Source organism: Cataglyphis hispanica, chromosome 11, assembly GCF_021464435.1.
Source record: "Cataglyphis hispanica isolate Lineage 1 chromosome 11, ULB_Chis1_1.0, whole genome shotgun sequence".
In the NCBI taxonomy this organism is placed as follows: domain Eukaryota; kingdom Metazoa; phylum Arthropoda; class Insecta; order Hymenoptera; family Formicidae; genus Cataglyphis; species Cataglyphis hispanica.
In genome coordinates, this window is record NC_065964.1 from 5125048 (window position 1) to 5148698 (window position 23651).

Here is a 23651-nt window from a genome sequence, read left to right on the forward strand (position 1 = left end):
CAAATGCGCACCTTAACGACGCGAGTTCGCTAAAACTACTTACGCGATATCGTTGACGTGTGCGCATTTTCGATGCACAAAAGACCGATACGAGAGACGACGTTCTCGCTGCACGCGCGTGACATTCTCGTTCCGCGCAATTTATTAGCGCGATATTTTTTTTTCTTCCTTTTATATTTTATTAGTCCCTTTCATCAAAGGCAACGGTAAACACAAAAGAGGCATATACGCGGATTATTATTCAAAGTGAAAAAGTTCTCCGATGCGTCTAACAGAACGCGCGAACACACGTACACACGTGAACAAGACATCTCTTTTAATTTAAAAGAGTCCCTTTTCTCTCGTCGCGCTGCTATAAGAGCGGCTCGTGCGCACGCTAATACATGTGACGTATTTTATTATTATTGTCATCGCCAAGCGCGCGACGACACGATACGTGTGATAATAGAGATACTTTTAGACTCGAATAGAGGAAAAGAGAAGGAAAAAGAGGTGTATTTCGTAACAATTAATTAAGCAGAGGTAGTAGTGAAGGTTATAATTGGAATGATTAAAATAATCGGGAATAGAGATGAGATAATGATAAATAGACGTATATACGACGGCTGTACGTAACCACAATAGAATTAGATGATAGGGGTAGCGCAATTTTATTACGATGAGCGAGGTAGGTATCGCGAATTTTTGCACAATCACTTAATGCAGTCTCCCATGAATTATTATTCCCCGGGCGGCTGGCCCTGTGCACGCAATTCCGAAAATGTGCTCCTAATACCGGTACATCGATCGTAGATCCGCCGCGCTCCAGGTCGATCCCCGCCGGCGAGCGAGACTTAGGAATTTATCGGACACCCGCGGGGCGACCTCATCGGAAATTTTGTTAGTGGATTCGACAGTTGTTGTTGCACAAGCCGGCCTGGCATATCGGCGCGCTCGCAAATTATTTAAAGGGCACGTAGAAAGCCCCGCGCTATCAAATTGATTGCCCTCCGATATATACACGATCCTATTTCGCGTATCCGAGGAAGCGACCTCGCAACACGACCGTTTTCCCCGATCCCATTTATATAAACGGGGTCGCCGAAAAAGTCCGAAAACGACGTTTTTATAGAAGCATACAATATGTTTGGATGCAAGCCGCGGAGGGAGATAGAGAGAGAGAGAGAGAGAGAGAGAGAGAAATAGGACGCGAGAGTAGGGGATTGTGAGGAAGGGGGGATTGGGGAGAGGAGAGGGAGGAGAGCTTTTAAGGGCGCGCGGGAAGCACTTAAAGCTCCTCCGCGCGATGTTGATACAGCGCGTCCGACGTACGTTAAGCCGCATCGCCATGTTTTACATAATAATACCCGCGGCAATACGCCGGCGATCCGCTCATCGTAAAACGCCGCGGATGGAACAGGCACAATGGAATTGTCATAATACGTTATGAATAATAATAGGCCGCGACTATAATCCGCGGCCATTAATGCGAGCGGATGCTGAAACGCCCGACGATCTCGCGGATTTGCTACGCGGGGAAGGGAGAATCGTTATCGATACTTTTTTACGGGGCGATATCGAATGTCGAAGGAAAACAGCAGAGAGATGTTATCTAGATTGATAAACACACACACACACACACAAATGTATTTCCTAGGTATTTTATGTAATCGTTTTTTTGCATCAATTTTTTTAATGCGAGCTGTCAAGAACGCGCGAGGACAGGCCATCTTATCGAAAGAGGAAGAACCATTATATTAATAGCGGTTACGTAATAGCAATAAATGGCATCTCCGGTAATTGATATTTACACAATGGTAATTTACTAATTAGTGTTTCCATATTAATGATTTAATATAATTAATATTTACGCATCAGCGCGCAATGATAGGTAATCGATACCGATTCATCTACGATTTCAAGCTCTCGTTTAACAATATTTGATTGAAATTTTAGAATATGCGTAATAATAAACGCTTCGAATATGAAGGGGTCTTAATCGATTCTCTCATTTCTTTTTCTACAAACTTGGCGTTTTGTCGATCTTGCGAAAGATCACTCGATCTAGCAAGAGGCGTACACACACATACAGCCGTCCCAGTTGAATTAAAGTATGCCTCGTTAGGTCCTCATTTGGAAGATGCTGGCGGCATCGGAGTGATTATTGTTTCGAGAAACAGAGCGTCCGTAAGTCCACACAGTCAATTTCGGGGCGCCGTTAATGAGGCTGTCGCAATTTAACCCGGGTTGACTAACTCCGCTTAACGATTCGCCTTCTCTCCCGTTCTAGATTTCTCTCTCTCTCTCTCTCTCTCTCTCTCTCTCCCTTTTTCCCCTCCCTCTCCCTCTCCCGTAATGCCTCGTCTGCCTATAATATGAACAGAGAAAGAAAATTTAGTTTCACCTCGGCAAGGTGTAATTTATAGTCTAACAGGGTTTGGAGGCGATTCCGATTTGTTGGAAACTCGTAAAAATTAACGATGATTTTTCTCGCACTTTTTGATCGCTATTTGAAAAAATTCAATTATCACATCCAGATACAATCAACACGCCGACGAAAAGAAATGAACATATTTCATCGACTCTTTCTCCGCGGTTTCATTTTCGCAATACGATATATGAGTATATCGGAGCGATTCACCGGTTATTAATTGGTAAATAGTATTTCTGGAAATGTGTGTTAGCCGCACGATTAAATGCGATTTAAACGAGAAAATAATTATATATTTAAATTAAACGCGAATCGCACAAAATTGCGGAGCAAATGTATCGCGGCTCTTTCGCAGAAACAATGCGATCATTGCCGCCAATTTCCCTGGCATTGTCACTCGCAACGGAGAGGACTTACAAAAGCGCAGTTATATCGACGACAGGGTGTCAATAAAATCGCATCGACCGACTCCCTCCTTCCTTTGCAAATATTTTGCAACAACAACAAGCGCGACTGTGTCGCGCCCTATCAACACAATACACGCGTAATCGAACGCACGTACGCGAATATCACCCGATGATCGCCGCTAATAATATAATTAATGTAATGTCCGGCGCGCGATTCCCAGGTTATTTAGCCTGTGCAAATTTAACCGATTCGCAGCGATTATTTACGCGCGCGCGCGTTTGTGCGTAGATATATATATATGTATATCCGAGCATATGTCATGCGCCTACTCGATCGCATCGCCGCTTGTAGGAAATGTTACAACGTGCATTGTGTCGGTTGTATAGTTTGTGACATATCGAATAAAAAACGCTATCTCGTCGGTAAAAAAAGAAAAAAAAAAAATTTGCGAAACAAGCGCCGGCGATCGTCGGCGACGCTTCAAAAGCCGTTTCTGAACGCAGTTTCGCCGTGATTTCATATAGTGCCCGGCTTGACCGGAAAAACGAAACATTTTCCCCGGCGCGTTGTTAATAATTAACACGCCGAGAGTAATAATTGTCTCATCTTCTCGTCGCGAATTGCGCCGCGTCAAAGCGCGAAGCGAACGTTTTCCATTAAATATCGAACGTTATCGAACTTTGTTCCGCGCTATCCGATAGGTGCAGTTATAAATTGAGGAAGTACGGTCAGATACGTTTTGTTCGACGGCGGATGTAAATAAATCTCGCGTCATCGATAACGACACTGCTTGTACGGCGGGGCAAATGCCGTTTTTAATTCGACCAATCAAAAATATTGTTCTCGCGCCTTCATAATTGCTAATTAAGTTTAAAACAACAGAGAAGAATCTTGAGAAAAGAACTCTTATCCGTAAAAATAATATCCTTTGATTATCTGATGTGCATGAGAAAAGAGAAAGAGAGAATTCAAAACATTACGTCTTGTCAGTTGTTTGCAGAGCAGACGAATGAATATTATAATAGCATAAAAAATATAGCAAAGTCTATAACGCGATGACAGATTCATAGATGTTCGAGTGAATTTTTCACAAGCAGCTACTTACAGCTACATTTGTAATTTCGCGTATAATTAATGCAACGAGCAACATTAAAAATTTGATTAAACGACTCCGTCAAACAAATACTTTATCTGCGCTTTGCCTAATGTATTATATAATTGTCGTTATTCAAACGAGTTTTTTTTTTTTACACTCTGACAAGTGTCAGAAATTTAAGTATTTACGATCGACAATTCGGAATGCAAGCATTATGAACTCTGGCCACAATGTCATCGGAATCTGCTTGAAACATATATGTGGAATTAATCTCACGGAGATTGCTTTCAGTTAAATGTAGCTTGCAATCGAAAAAAAAAAATGCGTCCTTTTATCTGCTCTCAATTTTCTCTACATTCTGTAAAACGCATTCTTCTTTTTTTATATCCATTCTCCGCACAACGACGTATCGTCGATTGACGAAAATCGCAGAGACGGACACTTCCGACTGTTTGTTTCCTCTGTTAGTTCCATATCGCGCAGCACAGTCCAATTCACGGTAATCACACGTCGGGGCTGCCTTCTGTCGACCGTGGCGAGACGGCGGCTCCGTCAATAACACTTGCACGGGACCAGGCTATTGTTGCGGAAAACATAGTCCTGTACCGTCCGTGAGGAAAACATTTAGAAACGTACGACAACGTCTCTCTCTCTCTCTCTCGTTCTCTCTCCCCTCCCTTTGTTTCTCTCTGGTTGCATATCCAGTACAATAACGGCGTATGTTCTCTCCCGCGTAAAAGCAGACCGACAAGAGAGAGAAAGAGAGATGTATATATATATATATATATAGAAAGAGAAAGAGAGACGGAAAGCACCCTCACCCTATATACGCTACGCTTCTCTCGTTTATTTTATAAACACGGAAGTAATTCGTAGACTCTTGCGCGCGGCTGCACGCGGGGCTTCGTTGCGGGTTTCGATGCGGTGATATAGCAGAGAAAACGCAGACCACCGCGTATAGCAGCGTGCGTGTGTCGCCGCCACACACGCCCTCGACTGGGGAACACAAGGGTGGAAAGTCATGGTGATCGAGCGCAAAAAAATTTCCACCGCCCGAAGTCGTTCAAAGTAACGAAGTAATTTTTCGGAAAATTTGAAAGTCTCGACAAAAAATCTCTGAAAGACGGACGAGATTTCTAAAGAGAGGAGAAACACACGATGAATTCTACCTACTTTTCTTATTCTCACACATCTCGGCAATCTCTTTGTGAAAAACCGATAAAGTTAAATCTTCAAGACTGTTGTAGCATCGAGAGAAAAAAAGAGATAAGGATTTGCGTTCGCCGTGAAAGTATATTAATATACTATTGTCAAAACGAATGGTATGGGATATTTGACTTTTCGATGACAGAGCACGTACATGCCCCTGCCGACTCCGTTTCGTGCGTGAGAGGAAAAAAAGCGGAAGATAGACAAACGCACCCACGCGCGACCGGCTAGTCATGGGCGTCGACAAAATTTTTCTTCTGCAACCTCGAACAAGCACATAAATGCCAAAAGTGTTTCGCTTTATTACTCGCCACTCCATGCTTAATTTAATTAATCATTTTTCTCCACACAATCCCAGAAAGATGTTTTTACTCGAAAAATTGCTCTCAAATGACATATCCTTGACGAACGAATACTCGCCGATCCGTTTACAAAGTGCAACTCAAATTTACCCGTGTAAGGTCTCCCCACTCCCTCGAATAATCCTAGGGGCAGGATGACGCCGATGGCGTCGGTGCACTCTCGTTCACGCACCGCGCACTCATTTTTCCGACGTCACGGCGCGCGCGCACAACGGCAGATGGTACTCATCATCATCATCTGGGAGAAGGAGGAGGCGTGGCGTGGCACGCTTTAATCGCTTAAAATCGCCGTTAATTGAAAACGAGTCAATTTACGAGTAACACGAGAACTCCGGGGAGCGCGGGTGATGCGCAAACACGAGCGAGCGCTTATGATATTGTCCTTGAAAATGGCCGTTTGGACTCCCATCGCGAGGCTTTTCAACGGGACACTCTATCCCCTCGCCCTCCCTCTTCGAAGCCACCGGCGCAAAAAATGCCTATTTAGAAGTATAATGAGGCATGCGTGACGCATGACACGGGGCTGAAGACTCGGCGCTTTCTTTTTCCTCTCTTTTTTGCTGCTGACGCATCGTCCGCCTTTTTCCGGCGTAAATTTTCGCTGAAACTATGTAAGAGTGATCGCGCGGTTGGATTATTATCTAAACAAGGCATATCCTCTGAGTCAGGATTTTTCAGAAATCGAGAAAAAGAAGAAGCAGTTGAATAAATACGCGTTTAAAGCCGCGTAATTAACTCTGAAGAGAAATAATCCACCGTATATAATTATACGGGCTTCAAATTTTTTCTCAGAGAAAAAAAATTCGCATTTATGAAAGATCAGATTTAAAGATTCATTTAATTTGAGAAACAAACATACGATTTCGCGCGCAAACGAGTCAATCGCAATATTATGTGACATGTATCAGCGATTTATCGCCGGTAATGCTCCGTAACGACTTGTACACGTCATCATATTGTTTTCGTAAATTTTCTACATACCACAGAGTTGACGCTATGGTATCGCAGCTGGCGTGGAATTTTCGTCATTAGACGTAATTACGCAATTACGATTTGTGTGTCCGTGTTATATGGATTATCATGATCCGTCTATGTGATCCGTAATTAAATCCCATGGTTTCTAATTAAGCGTATTTTTTTTGCGACAGAGTGTCATATTATTTGTTCTCAATAATACATGTCTCAGCATTACAATTTGAAAATATTTCCTGAGATTAAATAATTAATAAAATGATTAGTGTTATTGCTTAAAGAAAAAATATCCTATATAATTTTGTATGTAATATGTTTGAGTGTGTGTGTTATATTAATAACGCAAATCCGAGAAGGAAATTGTTACGGCAATTCATGGCCATCTCGCACCGGGCGGAGATCTTTAACGTTTATCATACTACAAAAAGCAGTCCATTAGTCGGCAATGTTCCGTGACGAATGTCGCCGTATTGTTGTAGGCGGCGAATTTTCCGGGCGCGCGCCACGGCAAAATTAACGCCGCGTGGACAATCGTAATTACGCAATTACGATTGTATCCGCATTATCGCGGCACGGGACCCCCGGCCGGGTAACCGGCCGGAAATTTACAGGCGGCTACGTGGCCTGTAATTGAATTCTAAGGCTCGTAATTAACCGTATTCTTCCGTCGCGGCACCCGGGGGGAGGGTCGATCCCATTTGTTTTAATAGCATATTTGCGTCGAATCCCGATGAAGCGATCGGAATTCCGCGCACGCCGCCCGCTTAATTCGCGCGGCGCCGCTTACACCCATCTACGTATAATGTAAGCCGACAGCGGTAAGTCGACACACACACATACACATGGTTCGGAAAAAAATCTAGTTTCCGCACAAACGGGGGCAGACGCCACGTTCCGATAGAGAGCCTAAGATATATCCAGCGATGTCGGCTCGGCTAGTTTTTTAAATCGGTTAATTTAAGTGAAATTGCTCCGCGTGCGCGCTTAATTCGCGAAACAGAATCGTCGCACCAATTTTTCAACTGGTAGCAGGTGATGAAAATGCCTTCTCGTCGACGTTATTAACAATCACGTGTTTTATTATTTTTCGTGTTTACGTAGATGCCGTAAAATATTGAGTATAACCACGATATTATTATAAGACATGCATTTTTTTTTAAATATATGAATCAATTAAACAAACTTTGCTTATAGAATAAAAGTTTGCTTCAATATTACAACTTTCAATTTAACAAGCCATCTTTTGATATTAATGTTATTATAATAGAATATATGATAGAGTTTCTCGTTAATTTTGACCCTCTAGGGGAAACAAAAAATTACGGATATCCTCTTACCCACAAACTCACGAGTTGCTCCCAACCATATCGTGCATTTGCAGTTGTGCACGTGAAGCTGTCATCTGCTGTCACGTGGTCTATCATGAGGCGCGATTAGTATTCGTAAAAATGGAGGGATACCAAAATTAACGGAGCCAAATTTAAGAAAAGATTATTATAGCTGGATGTAATTATGTATAATTGAAAGTATTCTGTCAATTCTCTGAGAGGGGAAACATAATTATGAATGTTGGAGACTCGCTTATAGAACCGAAAGCTCGGTTCAATATCGCAGTCTCGGACCTAAGTCATCCTGCTGAAACGCAGCCCGTGGCGTGAACATTGCGGTGAATTAATCTATCCGACTGGTTTCCGCGGATCGGTAACCCAGTTTCGCGAGATGGTTGTGCTCGAGTAAACTACATCTTTCATTAAGGATACAACAGCAACTACACCTTAATTGAACGACTCTCATTCGATCGGCCGACCGCCGATTAATTTAACGGCTCCTCGCATGTACATACGCGTGTACTCGAGACAAATCCGGTTCTCGTAGCTTGCCGGTCGTTGAGAAAACTTCATCAACGAACCTGCCATTAGACACGTAATTATCGTAATTTGCTGGTAATCCGCGTTTTCGCATTCGATACTTGGCAATCTGAATATTAAAAATTATATATTTTCTCGCAAGCATCTTTTACTCTTTTCTAATATGTAATCATTTATTTTTTTTTTTTTCAATTTTATTAAAATATACATCAATACTCACAAGTTCAATAATTTATATTGAACATTATCTTGAAATAATTTACAACTGTAATAAAATTACACGCAATGCGAATCACTAATTTCACTTTGAGATATTAAATGGAAGGTTCGCGTGATTTGCCGTGAGAAATGTCGCGAGCCGCATTACATCACGCGTAATATACACGACGCGGAAACATTTTCCGGAATTACTCCGCCGCGAGTCAAACGAGTTTCGCTGGCGATTATTTTGATTACCGGTTGCCGCCGATTGTCGGATACCAGCCGCGCGCCGGTCATTCTACGCAAAAATGGACGGTGGGGCTGTCGGAATCCAAATAGGCTCGTTTAAATTCGAAATTTCTAGCGTTGCAACTCTTCCTCGCTCCCTCTCTCTCTCTCTCTCTACGCTCGCGGTGCCGCCTCTACGTTGCCTTTGCAATTTCGTAAAACGATGCATATGTATAAGCCGCGAAACGGTGGATTTAAATGCCGGGAAATATTTTTCTCCATCCGTGTTATAAAGCGTCGCCGCGCGTAAAAATAAATCATCGTTGACAAGGTTTCGCGGGCGGTCGCGCTCTTTAATGAAGTCCGTTATTATCAAGCTCAGTGTCGCGATACAAATGTCTCGATTGTCGATTGAAAGAGGACGACGTACAAGAAAAAAGTGTTCATATAGATTAATCCGAAAGTTCTTCCAAAGAACGGCTTAAATATTTAAGATTCTTTCCTCCTTTCTGCGCGTTGCAATTGTAACAAGATATTATTCTCGAGGAACGCACTCCCTCGACAATTTACACAGAGAGAAACAACTCTTTTGATACTCTAGTCCGTTCGAATATCCGAAAGAATTATTATTCCGAAGAATTCGTTGCGTTTTTTTTTTATTGGCTTGAATGAGACGACGACGATGACGTGAGGATCATTGACGGCCACCTCAAACAGTTCACGGAAGCCAAGACGCAGACAAATACAATTACGAGTGCGGGTACGATGACACGATATCGAGCTGTTCTCGCTAATTTTCGAGTTTGCGTGTCATACCGTAGGCGAACTGTCTGGAATTGTTTTAATTAAAGCAATGCCGTGTATCCGTCGTAAATTAATACAATGCGCTAATTGCCCCCGCTACGATACGATCCTGCAGATACAATTGGATACAATTCGCGGAACAATTCCTTTCATCTCGCTTGATATTTCTCCCTAATTCTCTCGTCACCGTTGTCGCGAAACTTGGCGTCTGCAAACTCTAATGCCATTCGAAGTTACTGTTGCAAAAATAAAGCTGCATCTGCGTCGCTACATTTACCTTCAGAAACGCAACGCGTCCTTTTAATTACCGTAAACGATTCCGTTAAGAATACGGAGCGGTACAATGTTATGTGTAAACTTCTAAATAACGTGTAAAAAAATATAAATAAAAATTCAAAATAAATAAATCTTTTAAAAGAGTAGCTCTTGTGTATCTATCGAAATTTTTATTTTTGTCATTTGTTACGATCGTATTGCGCATTGTATCGCTCTCGACATTCCATATCTATATTGCCACTTTTGCCACATCGCGTGCAGATCGCTCGATCGTAAACGCTCGTGTAACAAGCGGCCACAAGAGCGCGTCTATTGGTCGCGATGCATAAAATCGTATCGTTATCATAACCGATCCTCGATAATATTCTCCTCTTTTCGGCAGAGACGTAACGGCCGTATCGTTTCCCCTTCATCAAGCAGCGCAGTTTCCCGCGTCCCGATTTAACATATATATTACACGTGTACACGGGAAGCCGTATAATATCTACATCCCCGCCGACGTTTACCACTTTTTACGTTTTATGCCAGACTATCCGCGGGGGTAGAAACGGGAGGGGATGAGCGAGGTAGCGTAGAGATAGAGCGTGCAGGCTTAGCGGACGGATAAATCCGTTGTTGTGTGACACACGCGCGCCGTGGGGCGTTTACGTGCGTCGGAACGAACGTCGGGAGCCAGCTATAGCTATAGGTGGCATAGGTGGCCCTCCACCCGTCTCGGCTTAGTGCGTGTAGCGCGACCATAAACAACCGTGCAACTTTCACGAGGACTTTACCGGGCCCATTACCAGCGACCTATTTCCCGGCGCGGTTCATGAGCGAACGCGTCCCGCACGCTCGGTGCACTCGCGCGCGACTCCAACTTCGTAAGGTAATTGTTCATCTGGGCTTGTCAGTTGCGAGTTCTCGCTACGTTAATGCCGGCCGAAATGGCGTGTCGTCGGTATATGTTCCTTTTAACGGTCGAGAACGGTTGAAGGAGACGCGGAATGCCTTGAATTGACGCCGCATCTTCCGACATTCGCCAATGTTTACCTTTAATATCGTTTATAACTCGCTTTCACCATCCGGTGTTTGGCATCCATATATCGATATTAGCCATCGGATTCGTACGGTCTTTGATGCCGAACGGCATGTACGGAAGTATCGATAGTTTGCCTAAACGCCCGTGGCACTGAGCGAAATCGCTTTTCATGAATCATCGCGTATCGCGGCCAGGGCCAATCCATCCCGTATACATCAATTATGCACTTAAGAGGGATCCCCGCGGTGCGCAGCCAACAGATGTGCGGCGATCTCGAACCATCTCGTGCGCCATGTCGAACATTTATGCGTGAGCCCCCCGCCGCCTTTGTTCCCCCTTCGCTCCCCAATTTTGACGAGAGGAAATATTAGCGAACCTGCAGTCATGAGGAGAACATTTATTCGTCCTCAAGAGTCAATTTATAGAAATGAGAAATTTTCAGAAATGATAATAATTTTGATGATAAAAGGAGAATCGATGAGAATTAGTACGTAAGGAATTCGCGGCGGAATCGGCCACGTAATGTTAATTCTCGTAAAACGCATTAAGCCCGCGACGCAGGGCGTCGGCGTTTTAATCGCTTAATTGAACGTAACTGCGCGACGTAAAATAATACTCTGCGCTTGCGACGTTTAGAGTGACGGCAAGGAGATATGCCGTCATTACGATACCGAACATTACGACCACCGTTGTTGTTAAGGACACGATATTGAAGTATATTTAAATGTATACAGAGTGTCTCGAACAAAACACTGCGCGCGTGTTATTTCGAAAACAAATGTAAATTCGATTGACTTTTCAACTATGCCGTTTCAGAAGTGACAGAAAATTGAGGGAGAAGAAATGTTCTCTGATTATAAATTCAATAAGTGCGCGCGAGTGTATTATAAAGATAACTTTTATTCCTCGTTTGATTTCAACTAGACTTCACTTTAACGGAACTTTAATTCGAGTCTTAGAAAGATATTTAATGTCGAGCATGAAGAAGTTGCGAGCAGATAGTGTGTCGAATCCAAATTTTCTCCCCCCCGCGCGTTCTCAAAAGTTGTTCGAAGAATGCGAGCGCAAATGAAAGAAGACGTGCGGGCAAACTTGGGACATCTTATACGCGAAAAGAGGATCCAGATAGTCGCGCATCCGGAGATACTTAGCGACGACGGTGTTTTACCGGGCACGAACAAACTAGCGGCGTCGCGTATAAAACACGAGCGAAAATAACTGGTTCGCTCGGAGAAAGAGAGAGAGAGAGAGAGAGAGAGAGACGCGGTCGGAATATAATATAATATAATGTACTTCGCGGAATTATATCTCTTCATGAAAGTAAAAGTTGCCTCGTTAACCCGATTGCGGCACTTTGGCCACTTCAACTGTACCTTTTACGACTGACAATTAAAATCAAACGACGGTAGCAAAATGCAGACGAAGGGGATCGGTGCCACGACGACAACTAGCACATTGTCCCGTGTCCATTTAACGCTATTCACGTGTGATGTTATAGCATAAAGAAATAAATAACGTATATGTCAAAACTTTGTTGACGTCACGATAATAATGTCGGAACTTTGGATAGACCCTTTTTTTCTCTCTCTCTCGCAAACAAGAGAAGGAAATACGACTGGTAACGAGATGTAATAAAAATATGAGAGAACAATATTTCATTGCTTTTGGCAAACTTCTCTCGTGTAATCCCGGAATCTGGAAGATGGGTGAACGTGCTCGACATCATATATGTCTCTTTCACGAGCGGGACTAAATGTCTCGTTCCGCGATTTCGAGGTAGAAATCGCCGGTTGTATTCTCGCCGGCGCGCTACCTCGCGCAATTTCCGCTCGCGATAGAATCCGATGTAACGTCGCGTCTCTCGAGTACGAGAGAGGGTCGCGATGCTCGTTCGTTCGCTCGCTCGCTCGCTCGCGCGCGTGCACATAACGGCGCGATTTTTCGATCTGACGGCCGGCGAACGCTCGCGGGGGATAACCCACGCGGGGGTAGAAGGGGGCGGGGGCGCGGAATGGGGCGCGTTACGTCTCGAAACTATCGCGCAGGGATCACAGTTCGCCGCAGCAAACCTCCCATCCCATCCCCCCCCCACACCCCTTCATCCCGTTGGGTATCGTAATTTCGTCGATAGTAACAACGGTAACAACGACGCCGCCACCGCTGCAGCGCGCCGTTAACTCCCTCCTCCTCCCTCGTCCTTCCCTCTAGCCACCGGTTTTTCACTCCGACTCACGCCATCACCCTCCGCTCCTCGCCATGCGCCATCGCGGTCGCGGCTTTCAGCCCAGCCGATTTCGACGACCGAACAAACAGAACGTACCGAAATGTCCGTCGTGCGCCGCTTGTATTTACTTAACCTGGATGGAAACGGTATTAATAGGCAACGAGTTAATTAATAAATGAGTTCTGTATTTCCGAGCGGTTGAGAAACATCCATTTGAAGGACACGAATTAGAAATTAAATTTGACGTGTGACGAGTATTCCTTATTTTTCCGATATATTTTCCGAATAAAACGAACAAGAGTATAAATTCGTTTTCGCGCCGCAATAATAGAAGGAAATTTTTATAATTAAACGGAATTAAGAGGATTAAATTGAATCGGATCAAAGAATTGAGGGGAGGGTACAACGCGCTGCACGATTAATATCTATAAAAGTATTATCTTATCATCAGAGTATAACGTACGTGATTTATTGCGCGATGGGCGATTTTGGAAAGATTCGCACAGATTTATCCGGTATCGTGTCGCGCGGGCAATATGCGGCTGTATCTGATCGTGGAGTGGAATATATATATATATATATATATACGGTGGTGAAAAATTGGCGGCGCGGTTAAAGGTTCGCGGACGGGGTCGGATGGTTAAGCACGGTATTACGCATCCTTTGCATGCGCCCTCCTTTTTACGGGGCGGCGATGCGACTTTATATTTTTCGCGCCACGAGCGTATGGAAATAGAAGCAGAAATGAACGCGACCGTGACAGTCGTTCCTCGGATCTCCACCAACGTCGTTTGCATTTCTCATAAGCGCGACCGTGTTTTTCCTTTTTTTTTTCTTTTTCGTCTCGTAACCGTACATACGCATTTCTCTTTTTTTTTTTCGTTTTTTTTTATCGACTCCTACGCGAGTCAGTGGCTTGCGAAAAGGAAAGGCCGAAAAAAGGAGAGAGAGAGAGAGAGAGACAAAAGAGAAAAAGATATTTACGCGGATGTTCTGAGCCCGAGTTCCTAAAAGCGTTAGCAACGTTGTTATACGTAAAGCCATGAGATTAGAAGCGCGAAAGCTACGTATAAAAGCAGCTTGTGAGGCTACATTAAATGATGATATGTGCGGTCTTCGTATTAGCGACGTTACATTGAGTATAAAAAGGAAAAAAAAAATACAATTTACTTGACATTATCTTAATCCTTTAAGATGCGAGTATACGCGAATAATTATCGTTGTTGAAATAATTACCGTTACATTTTCGCGTAAAAAAATAAAGGTTAAATGTAGCTACTTCAAATGTGTGCGATGTCAATAGAGAGTTATAGAATAATACCCCATTTAACAAGACAAAGGACAAGATACGCGAATGAATGTAGATTAATTGCAACGGAGGGAGAATCTCCCAAGGATTGTAACAAAAATTACACGGAGCACCGAGCAGTAAAGAGCGCGCTATGGAGAGATAGTCGGTAAAAGAGACTAGAAACAAACAATCAAGATAAATAACAGGAAAGATTAAGACTAAGTCTAGGCGACGTCGGGGAGGATGCAACTCTTTAATATTTGCATACTGCATCGTGCGAGGGAGGAATTTGGAGGAGGGAATGGATATTGCTTTTCGGTTCAACGCGACTTCCTTCTCTCATCCTCTCTCTCTCTCTTGCGAAGGGTTAAATTAAATTATTGTCATTATCTTCATTATCATTAAAAGCATACCTCCTCTTTCTCAGGCCAATGCCATATCGTGAGGACTCGCGTATCCGCGCGAGCGCACACACATACATACACATATATGTGTATTCGCAGGAAGATCGAGCTACGAGATGTCGACGCGCATATAATTCTCCCGGGGCGCCATTAAATTGTATTAATCCACTTCCATCACGAAATTGAAGTTCATACGCGATAAACGTACATATCCGCTGCGAGAGGTGGAGGATTCCCCCCCCCCCCCATCCTGTATCGTTATCGATCTCAAACGACAACTTCTTTTTTTTTTCACTCGTCGATATCTCGCACGAAGATCGCGTAATCCCCCTCCTTTTATCCGCATTACTCCGAGGGGACAGAGCGATGAGCAAAGTCGAGTCAATCATGAAGGATGTTATTCAAATATCACGTCATTTCGCTACTGATACCAAATGTTTAATCGCCGATTCTTTAAATTTTACGCTAGCCGGGGATCGGTTATGTGTACATTGAGAATCTCCTGCGGGTGATAATCCTACGAAACGCTTTGCGCGGCTAAAGGTATACATGTCGCTTCTCTCTCTTTCTACATTCTTTCCTATTTATTTATATTATTTATCTCGTTTCATGTTCAAAATATAAGGCAATGATGCTCGCACTTTTTGAAAAAGGATACCATCCCGATACTCGATCAACGACAATGTCAAGTTGATGATCGGTGAAACACGACGCATCACGTGCTTAATTGGTTTAGCACTATTCTCGCTCTGGGCTCGGAATTATCTTCGTTCGAGCTTCATTCGCATTTTCCGACAATACCCACACGTTGTTTATCCCATATTGCGAAATGAGTTTCGGAATGAGTGGCATGGGAGCGCGTGTTTGCGCGAAAGAGAGTACAACGAGAACGGAATTAGACGAGGATAGGGTGCGAGTCCTCGAAAATGCATATCTCGTCCGCCGCAATCGTTTCGCAAATTGAAGAGCGTTGGGAAAAAAAAGGCCGGAAACACAGGGATAATGTCCGCCGTGACGACAAAGGGAGGGGGAAGTAAAAGCGACAACATACTTTCTGCCCGTTGCGCTGTCATCTATTTTTTTCACGCGTTTTACATTCGCAAGCTGAATTGTAACTCTCTTTCGAATCGCGGTAGCATCTCTCTCTCTCTCTCTCTCTTTCTCCTCTTTCTCTCATAAAAAGCTCATGTGTTTATGCGTATAGACGCGCGCACGCGCATTAAAAAGGAGACATTGTAAACTCGTGCGCGCAAAAAATCCGCGCTCATTCCCCAATGATTTCGGACGCTTTGGCTTTTACGAAATTTTTAAGGACGACTGCCATTTTGTCCTCGACAAGTGGAAAGATGTACGAGCTTCGAAACGATTTAAATCATCATTTTAAATTCAATAAAAGAAGAAGACATCTGCGAAATGTCAAAACGCTTTGCATTATGCGGCGCATAAATGCCCGCTTTAACTGCCCTCGATTTTATATCGGAGATTTTGCGATTTAGTTTTCAAACACAGATCATCCGAGGATCAGATATTAATATAATCATAATTTTAAATTTTTTCTGTACGCAGATCCTAAAGCATATTTTATCGCTTCTTTAAACCATTTCAAATACTTAAGTATTCAACGGTTACACTCTCCGCAAACTCGAATGCATAAGTCACTCGGGCCTGCTTAAAAATTCAAAAACTCAGCACTTTAGTTATTACCAATAGAACGTCATTCTCGTCGCGGCGGAATAAATGTATGACTACTTTCAAACGGCTAGTGCGGCAAGAATCAGTAATATTCTCGAACGTCGTCCAGCCTTTCCACGCAAAGTATATCTCTCCTATTTCATAACTTTCCTAATTTCGTGAGCAGAGAGGAGCGAGAGAGAAAATAGCGCGCGCGCGCGCGTAGACCATAAAAAAAAAGAAAAAAAACTTGGCACCATTATTGGCGAAAAATTAAGAGAATATTCACGTGATAATCCAAATCAGGAAAAATTTTTCAAATTAAAATAATAAAGTATTCCCAAAGCTTATAAAAGGATCAGAATGAAGACAGTTATTTATAATTAGCGCAATAATTGCAAATTTGTCGCTTTAAAGAATTTAGCGGAAATGTAGACGAGATACTTATGTGAAGCAACGGTTATAATGATAAGTGTTTCCACCCCTGGTGCAACAATTTTCGATGGCTACCTTCCAGATAGCGGCTCAACGTGCGCGTTATCGTCAACCGCGCACCCGCGCTCATAATAGCGGCCGCAAATAGGCCATCGACGTTGCGCGCGTTTCGAACAACAAAAGCAAAACAGCGTCGCACGATAGTCAAGCAGCCCCGGCGGATGTCCGAAACGCCACGCATTCCCGACGCGGATCGCCGACGATTAATCGAATCGATCGAGCAGCGCGCGGCGCGACGGATACGTCTCGTCGTGCCCCCCTCCCTCCTCTCTCTCTCTCTCTCTCTCTCCTTCGTAGACTAACGAAACGGTTCGACAAAGGTCCCGATTCATGCGTCAGCGCACGAGATCGGGTCGACGCAAAAACCGACAACGTACCGACAAAACACACTGTGCAACACACTTACCCCCGATCCATCCGAGATAGAACAATAACACGCTGGTGAGGCCGATCCCTCGGGTCCAATCCATGATGATCCAGGCCGATTTCTTGCCTTCTCTCCGACCGCGGAGTCGTTCGACTCTGAGGAAGAGAAGAGACGAGAGTTAGCAGACAACGTGGCTCACACACGGGATCCGCCGCTGGGGGGGAAAGGGAGCGATGTGGGGGAGGGAGGGGGCCGATCGAAGATCAACCTCACTGTACTCCGTGTTTCTCCGAGATCGCGCACAATCCACCCTCTTCGCGGATGCGGTGATTCACATTAAAAATTCACTCGCAAATATCTCCGCGACGTATATAATTCGATCTGTCCTTTCCTCTCCTTCTTCCTTCTCTCTGAAATGCGAACCACGCGCGTGGAAGTTTCTCGCCGACTGAAAGCACTTGGGGGGGCACACCGTGCACTCACTAACCCTCTCACGAGTCACGGTGACGCTCACGGGATACAACACGCGTCCCGATCGTGCGGCGAGCACGCGTCGCGCGGAAATAGCGGGTGGCACAGCGGCGAGAAGGCATTCACACGGGGGATGGAAAGAGAGAGAGACAGAAAAAAAGAGAAAGGGAGAGAGAGAGAGAGCGCGCGCGCTTCTCTCTGTGCCCCACGATGATCGCGTGTGCCGAGTAGTGGCAGCGCGGCCTACGGGCTTTGGAGCGCGGGGTACCGCTCCCCTCCACCCACGCAGCGGCACAACGTAGTAACCCCCTCCTCCCTTCCCCCTCTTTTTCTCTCTCTCGGTCGTTCGCACGCGCGCGCCCGAAAGTGCCCGATGTCGGAGCAGCGCACGACCGAGATGGGAGCACCCCGGCCCCGAACAAGCCCGAACGGAAGAGAGAGACAAAGAGAGAGAAAGAGAGAGAGAGAGAGAGAGAGAGAGAAGGAGGGGAGAAAGGGGGAGATTTCCGCGAGCGCCTGTGCGGGAGCCGCACTGTATGCAACAACGTAAGGCGGACTAAGAGTGCAGGGTGCGGATAGGAATGCCTGCTTTCAAAGTACCCCCCCGGATACTTTGCTCTAGACGCCGACTAGTTTTGGCGGAGACGCCTCACTTTTGATATTGCGAGAGCGAGATACATAGATAGCAGGCGGGATAGAATAGAAGGCATCTCAATCAGATGAATAATCTTGAATAAATAATAATAAATAATACGATAATACTATACTTGACGAGAATTTCACGATTAATAATTTTGAATAATTTGGCAGTATATATAATTTTACGATAAAAATACACATCGATTATATGCATGGGGAGAATTTCATTAAATTTTTTTTTCGATATATTTTCTCGTCGAGAAATTGTTACAAATAAGATATCGATACTTTCGAAGGAAGATGGCCTCGGATATCTTGTAGCGCGATATCGAATGACTGACTGAAAGTATCGGTATTCTATTAAGAGTCTAAGCGCTCCTACGCCGAGTGAGTAAAAGCGTACATACACACACACACACACACACGCACACGCACACCAATCCGCACTTTAAGTTAAGTATTCCTTCAGTAGTGGGAAACGGTTGAGATATATCGACTCAGCTTTCACTCGAGCGATAGGCTGCCTATATCGTTTCGATTTTAGTAGTGCGGATAGGGCCCGAAAAGTTAGCCCCCCTACTACTCTCTCTCTCTCTCTCTCTCTCTTCGGTACCTCTTAAACTACGGTTAAACTCTTTCGTAATGCGGTCTACATTCGAGCGAATTTGATATAAATGCTCCGAGTTATATGAGAAACGTTTTTCTTTGTAACTTTAAGTTATGCGAGGTACAAAGTCAAATACATACGGGCGCGAGGCGATATATAAGTATATATACACACCTCCTATACATATATATATATATATATAGCGATACATGCGAAATCTTGTCTACGAGGCACCAAGATTGCCTTGCGCGTTTTGAAGTGCATTATAGAGGGATATATCAAAGACGATACGTTACAGCCAGGTTGAGAATATCGTGTCTCGCAATCGCGTACAGCGCGACTGCAATAAGAATTTTTTTGATTGCAGCAAGTAAAAGGATCACAAAACCTTTGAGAAATAAGAGCTGGAAATGTTTCAGTTACCTTCTCCTTCTATTTCTCGTGTTAAATGATTCCGTGTTCAAGGGACGCTTATATCGAATTCCATCTAGCATGTATCTAGCGTCAGGTTGCACCTGAAGGCGTAGTAAACCGAATGAGAACGCCGGGGATGTAATCGTAGAGAAGGACCGAGTGCCTTGTGTGCGTGATGCTGCGTGATATATGTGTGTATGCGCGAGTGCGCCGCCAAGTAAAATACGAGGGATACGTAATGAGAATTTCTAATATCAAAAATCAAAGACGGGCATCGCAGAAAAATGCTTCCACTCGATCAATACCGGGCTTTCCGCTTCCGCGACCGAATACAGAAAAGACTAGACAAACAGATAGATATATGTGGAGCATGAAAAGCAATGTTGTGTTTGCGGACGTCAGGTACAGCTGGGAACTATCCCGTGACGGATTTATAGAACGCAGGGCCCGCTGCGCGGCCGCCATTTTTCCACAAGACCCTCTTATCGATCTGTCAAAATATTGAGATCTAGCGGTGAGTGTCCTGAAACGTTGAAACGCAATCGCCAGAGAGATGCAATTAATTCCAGATACTATTCCAATATAAAATATCCGATATAAATTACTGGCAATAATAATAATTGCTAGTCTGTTTTCAATTATTGTATAAATAGTCTTTATTACAACTGCGTGATTAATTGCGACTGATTGCAATTTCACGAAAATTAAATTAACTCGCATGTATTTTTTTCTACAATTTATCCTCTTGTTTAAAAAGTCAGTTAATTCGAAACAATCCAACTGATTCTTACATCTCGTACCGTGTGCGGGAAAAAAAAGACAGAGAGAGAAGAAAAAAAAAGGAAAAGAAATAATTACTCACTGGTACACTTTCTTTCAGGCTCTCCCTCCCCTCGTGCGTTCTTTCCTTCTTTTTTCTCGCCTTTATTTCGGAAGCACGAAGCCCTTGAGCTTCGAACATTGCGCGTATCCGTAGTAAAATCCGCCGGCAGCGGAACCCCTCCCGAAGTAATCAGGGAACCGCGCTATTCGCGCGCGTTACACCCTGTCTTGCCGCGGCTCCTACCCCTAGTCTCTCTCCCCCGTTCCACCCTGTCTTCGCGTCCAACAACACGTCCGTCCCGGTTTTCCTGCCGCCGTTGCGGGTCAACACGCAAACCCGTGCAACGCCGCCGTGCGATCCCGAGGAGCGCTTCCGTTTGCACACGCGGAGCTCTCACGTTTATCTCGGCGTTTCCGCGCGCGCGAATTCGAGACGAACGGCGCGGATCGGCGTGTGTGCGAGGCGCATGAAACGTCGGGGACTCGAGTCGTTTGTCTCCTTCCCCTCTCGCGGATTTGTGTTATGTTACACACATGCACAGACATACACACACATATATATATATATATACGGAGTATCCAGATTAAGGGCCACGTCCGCGCGCGTCGAGAGACTAACGATGGGACTAGCGATGCGACAGGGAGATAGACGCCCCAACGTTGGCCCGATACCATTGTCGCGGTCTATCGTGACTAGCCGCGTCACCAGTCAACACCGACAGAGGACGACCGGGGAATCACCGGTCGTCCTCCCTTCACGCCGTAGAGGCCGCAATCCGCGCGGGACGACGTCGACGTGTAAGCGCGGATAGCGGTTAATGAAATTACTCGATACTCTCTCCGCACCGCGCCGCACTCTGCACCGCAACGCGCAATCGGACAGAGCATTAACTATCGCGCTTAGTTATCGCCGTTATTGCCGTTGATAATAGATACGGACATGGCCGTCCAAATCCTAATTTCGTGATTTCGATGACGAGGGTGCGCCACATAAGGAGCTTGACGGGCCTCTTATCTCGCTCGTGTCATCGGCGCCGATAAGATTGCAATTTCGCGATATCGCCGGCGTAAAACTTGATAATGTATATGTAGCGTTGAATTAAAAGTACGTACACGCTCAGCGAATTTTCCTCAATTATAGGCGCTAGTAGATAAGGTCCGCGCTATAGTCGGAGTATAATAGTCCGACGGCGATGGCGCAATTGACGTATCGGAGTGTCGATACCGCGAGAGAGAGTAACGAAGTTATTTGATACTCGGCACGAGACACAAACATTAAGGGAGCCGCAACAATCGTGGCTACGGTGCTTGCACAGGGGTAAACAAGGATGCAGCCTTGTGGAACGTAATTCCAAGACGTCGTGAACATAATGAAATTACATAGTAGTTAGCCCGAATCAAATTGACGTAATAGTACGTAGCGGCATGACCGATAAGAGTAAAGTACATCCCCTTGAGCTAAATCACACCGCTAATTGAACTATCAAAAAGTTATAAAAAGTAAAAAAAAAAAATTCAAACTCTCTGACCTAATCCAGATCACTGGTCCAGATCGCGCGGAATAAATAAATAAAAAAAAATAAATAAAGTTTAACATTTTTCGCGAGCCAATTGCTCGCTGATAGCGCACGAGTGGCTCTCTTCCGCGGAGTCGTAATTTCAAGTGATTTGCGCGACACATCGGCTAACTCGATTGCGTCCGCCATGTGCGGCCATGTGCGGAACGAAACTGCTGTCCGGTCAGTTGAGTCAGAGACAAACAGATGAAGCGCTAAAAATCCATCCGGCCGCCGGGCTTCCTCGTGCGCGACGACGAATATGGAAATTTCAGGGTTTCGGACTCGGAGAGACCGCTAACGAGCGCGCTAACCGTGCACGCTTCCAGTAACGCCAGAATGTATATACACACTCACAGGTTTATGTACATGTGTATGTGTACATATATGCATATATACAACACGTGTATATACAACCCGCCCGCGGCGACGACGGACGGATGGGTTAATCCTATCTAGCGTAATAGTAGCGGGTCAACGACATCTTTGCAACGAGCAAACTTAGCTGGCCCAACAAGCCATACATCAAATTGCAGCTCTCTCTTTCTCTTTTCTCTCTCTCTCTCTCTCTCTCTCCTCAACGAGGTGGCTTTTCACGAGGACGACCGGAATACTGACAGGACGTGGTAAAAACGTGGTCGGAAGTCTACGCCGCAACGAAGAACAAAGCGACGGAAAATGTCGCGCGAAAGAAGCGCTAGTTGTCGCGCGGAACCAACATTCGTCCTTGAACGTGCCAAGTTTTTCCGCCGAAAGCACCCGCGCGTCTGCCGGCCCGGAATTATGTCCGGGAATATATGAGCCGTTTATCTTGAAGATGGCGACGAGAGAAGGAAAGAGAGAGGAAGAGACGAGTCTCCAAGAGCGAATCGCGATAAAGAACTTTGAATATGAAATTCAGCCTCCGTCTTTGTATCTGACGTTTGGAGTTAAACGCGACTCGTGTTTTCGCCTCGCGATAACAATAAAATCTGTTGTTTTATTAGGTAAACAAAACTCGACATTAAACGATGCGGCAATTAACGTCTGTTTATACGCGTGTTGATACACGCTATTACAGTTGGCACGCTTTGATTTGATCCAAGGAATATTAAAATACTTATCGGAAATTAAATATTCATTTTGAAACATATTCACAATGGAAGCATCTCAAACATACGTCTAATATTTAAAATATGCCAGCTATGAAAAGGACAAAAAGCTCGCGATAATTTGTACATCTTTTTCGCTCCCTTTTTCTTTCTCTTTGTGTTCTGGAACATTTAATAGAAAAAAGACAAACAGCCATGCGAGTGTAGATTTCAAAATGTGCGCAGACACACATATCCAAAATTCTCTCGAGCTTTTATATTCATCTTCCGTGTGTACGCGTTGTTTTATATACTATTGTTAATTAGAATGCGAGGTAAAATTGCGAATCCGCGTTTGTAGCTATCGGGAAAAATATTTCAAGCGGGACAAAACAAAATCTATGCGCGAAAAATAATATTTTAGATATTTACCGGGGATGACCTGAATTCTTGTTGGATAAAACGAGAAACCGCAGCGCTTCAATTGCTGTTGCTGCAGCGTCCTCCTCCTCCTCCTCCTTCTCCTCCTCCTTCTCGAAATCTCCAGCGACTAACGCTGGATGTGACATATTTGCGTATATTTACGAAGCATCGGGTAGATAATACACATCAGCGGTCGGTTTACATTCCCGCCACTCTCGTTCCAGCACGCGCGCAATACTCGAAACCCGACCGGAAGTCTCACGATGTTTCAAAGACGCGTTTGGCGTTCACGGCCTTCCAAAACTTGGAACGTCCTTTATAAAAGTTCAAAGCACGGTCATA

General features: G+C 44.6%; 2 protein-coding genes across 6 annotated transcripts in view; one reads left to right on the plus strand and one right to left on the minus strand.

Annotated features, from left to right (window-relative positions):
- LOC126852792 (uncharacterized) overlaps nucleotides 1–23651 on the plus strand; it is a 194915-nt gene that overhangs the window by 98123 nt on the left and 73141 nt on the right. The gene's annotated exons all lie outside the window — the stretch shown is intronic.
- Nucleotides 1–23651, minus strand: part of LOC126852791 (uncharacterized) — a 147550-nt gene that overhangs the window by 71121 nt on the left and 52778 nt on the right. Inside the window, exons 1-2 of one of the 5 annotated variants that reach the window (XM_050597958.1) lie at nucleotides 20301–20323; nucleotides 17347–17462 (exon numbers count right to left, since the gene is read on the minus strand). The exons of 1 other annotated variant lie outside the window; for it this stretch is intronic. In XM_050597958.1, the coding sequence (XP_050453915.1) occupies nucleotides 17347–17410 (64 nt within the window). In that variant the 5' untranslated portion in view covers nucleotides 17411–17462; nucleotides 20301–20323. Of the gene's footprint in view, nucleotides 1–17346; nucleotides 17463–17575; nucleotides 17986–20300; nucleotides 20324–23651 lie in introns of those variants that run through there. 3 more of the 5 variants (XM_050597957.1, XM_050597955.1, XM_050597956.1) reach the window with 3 other exon arrangements.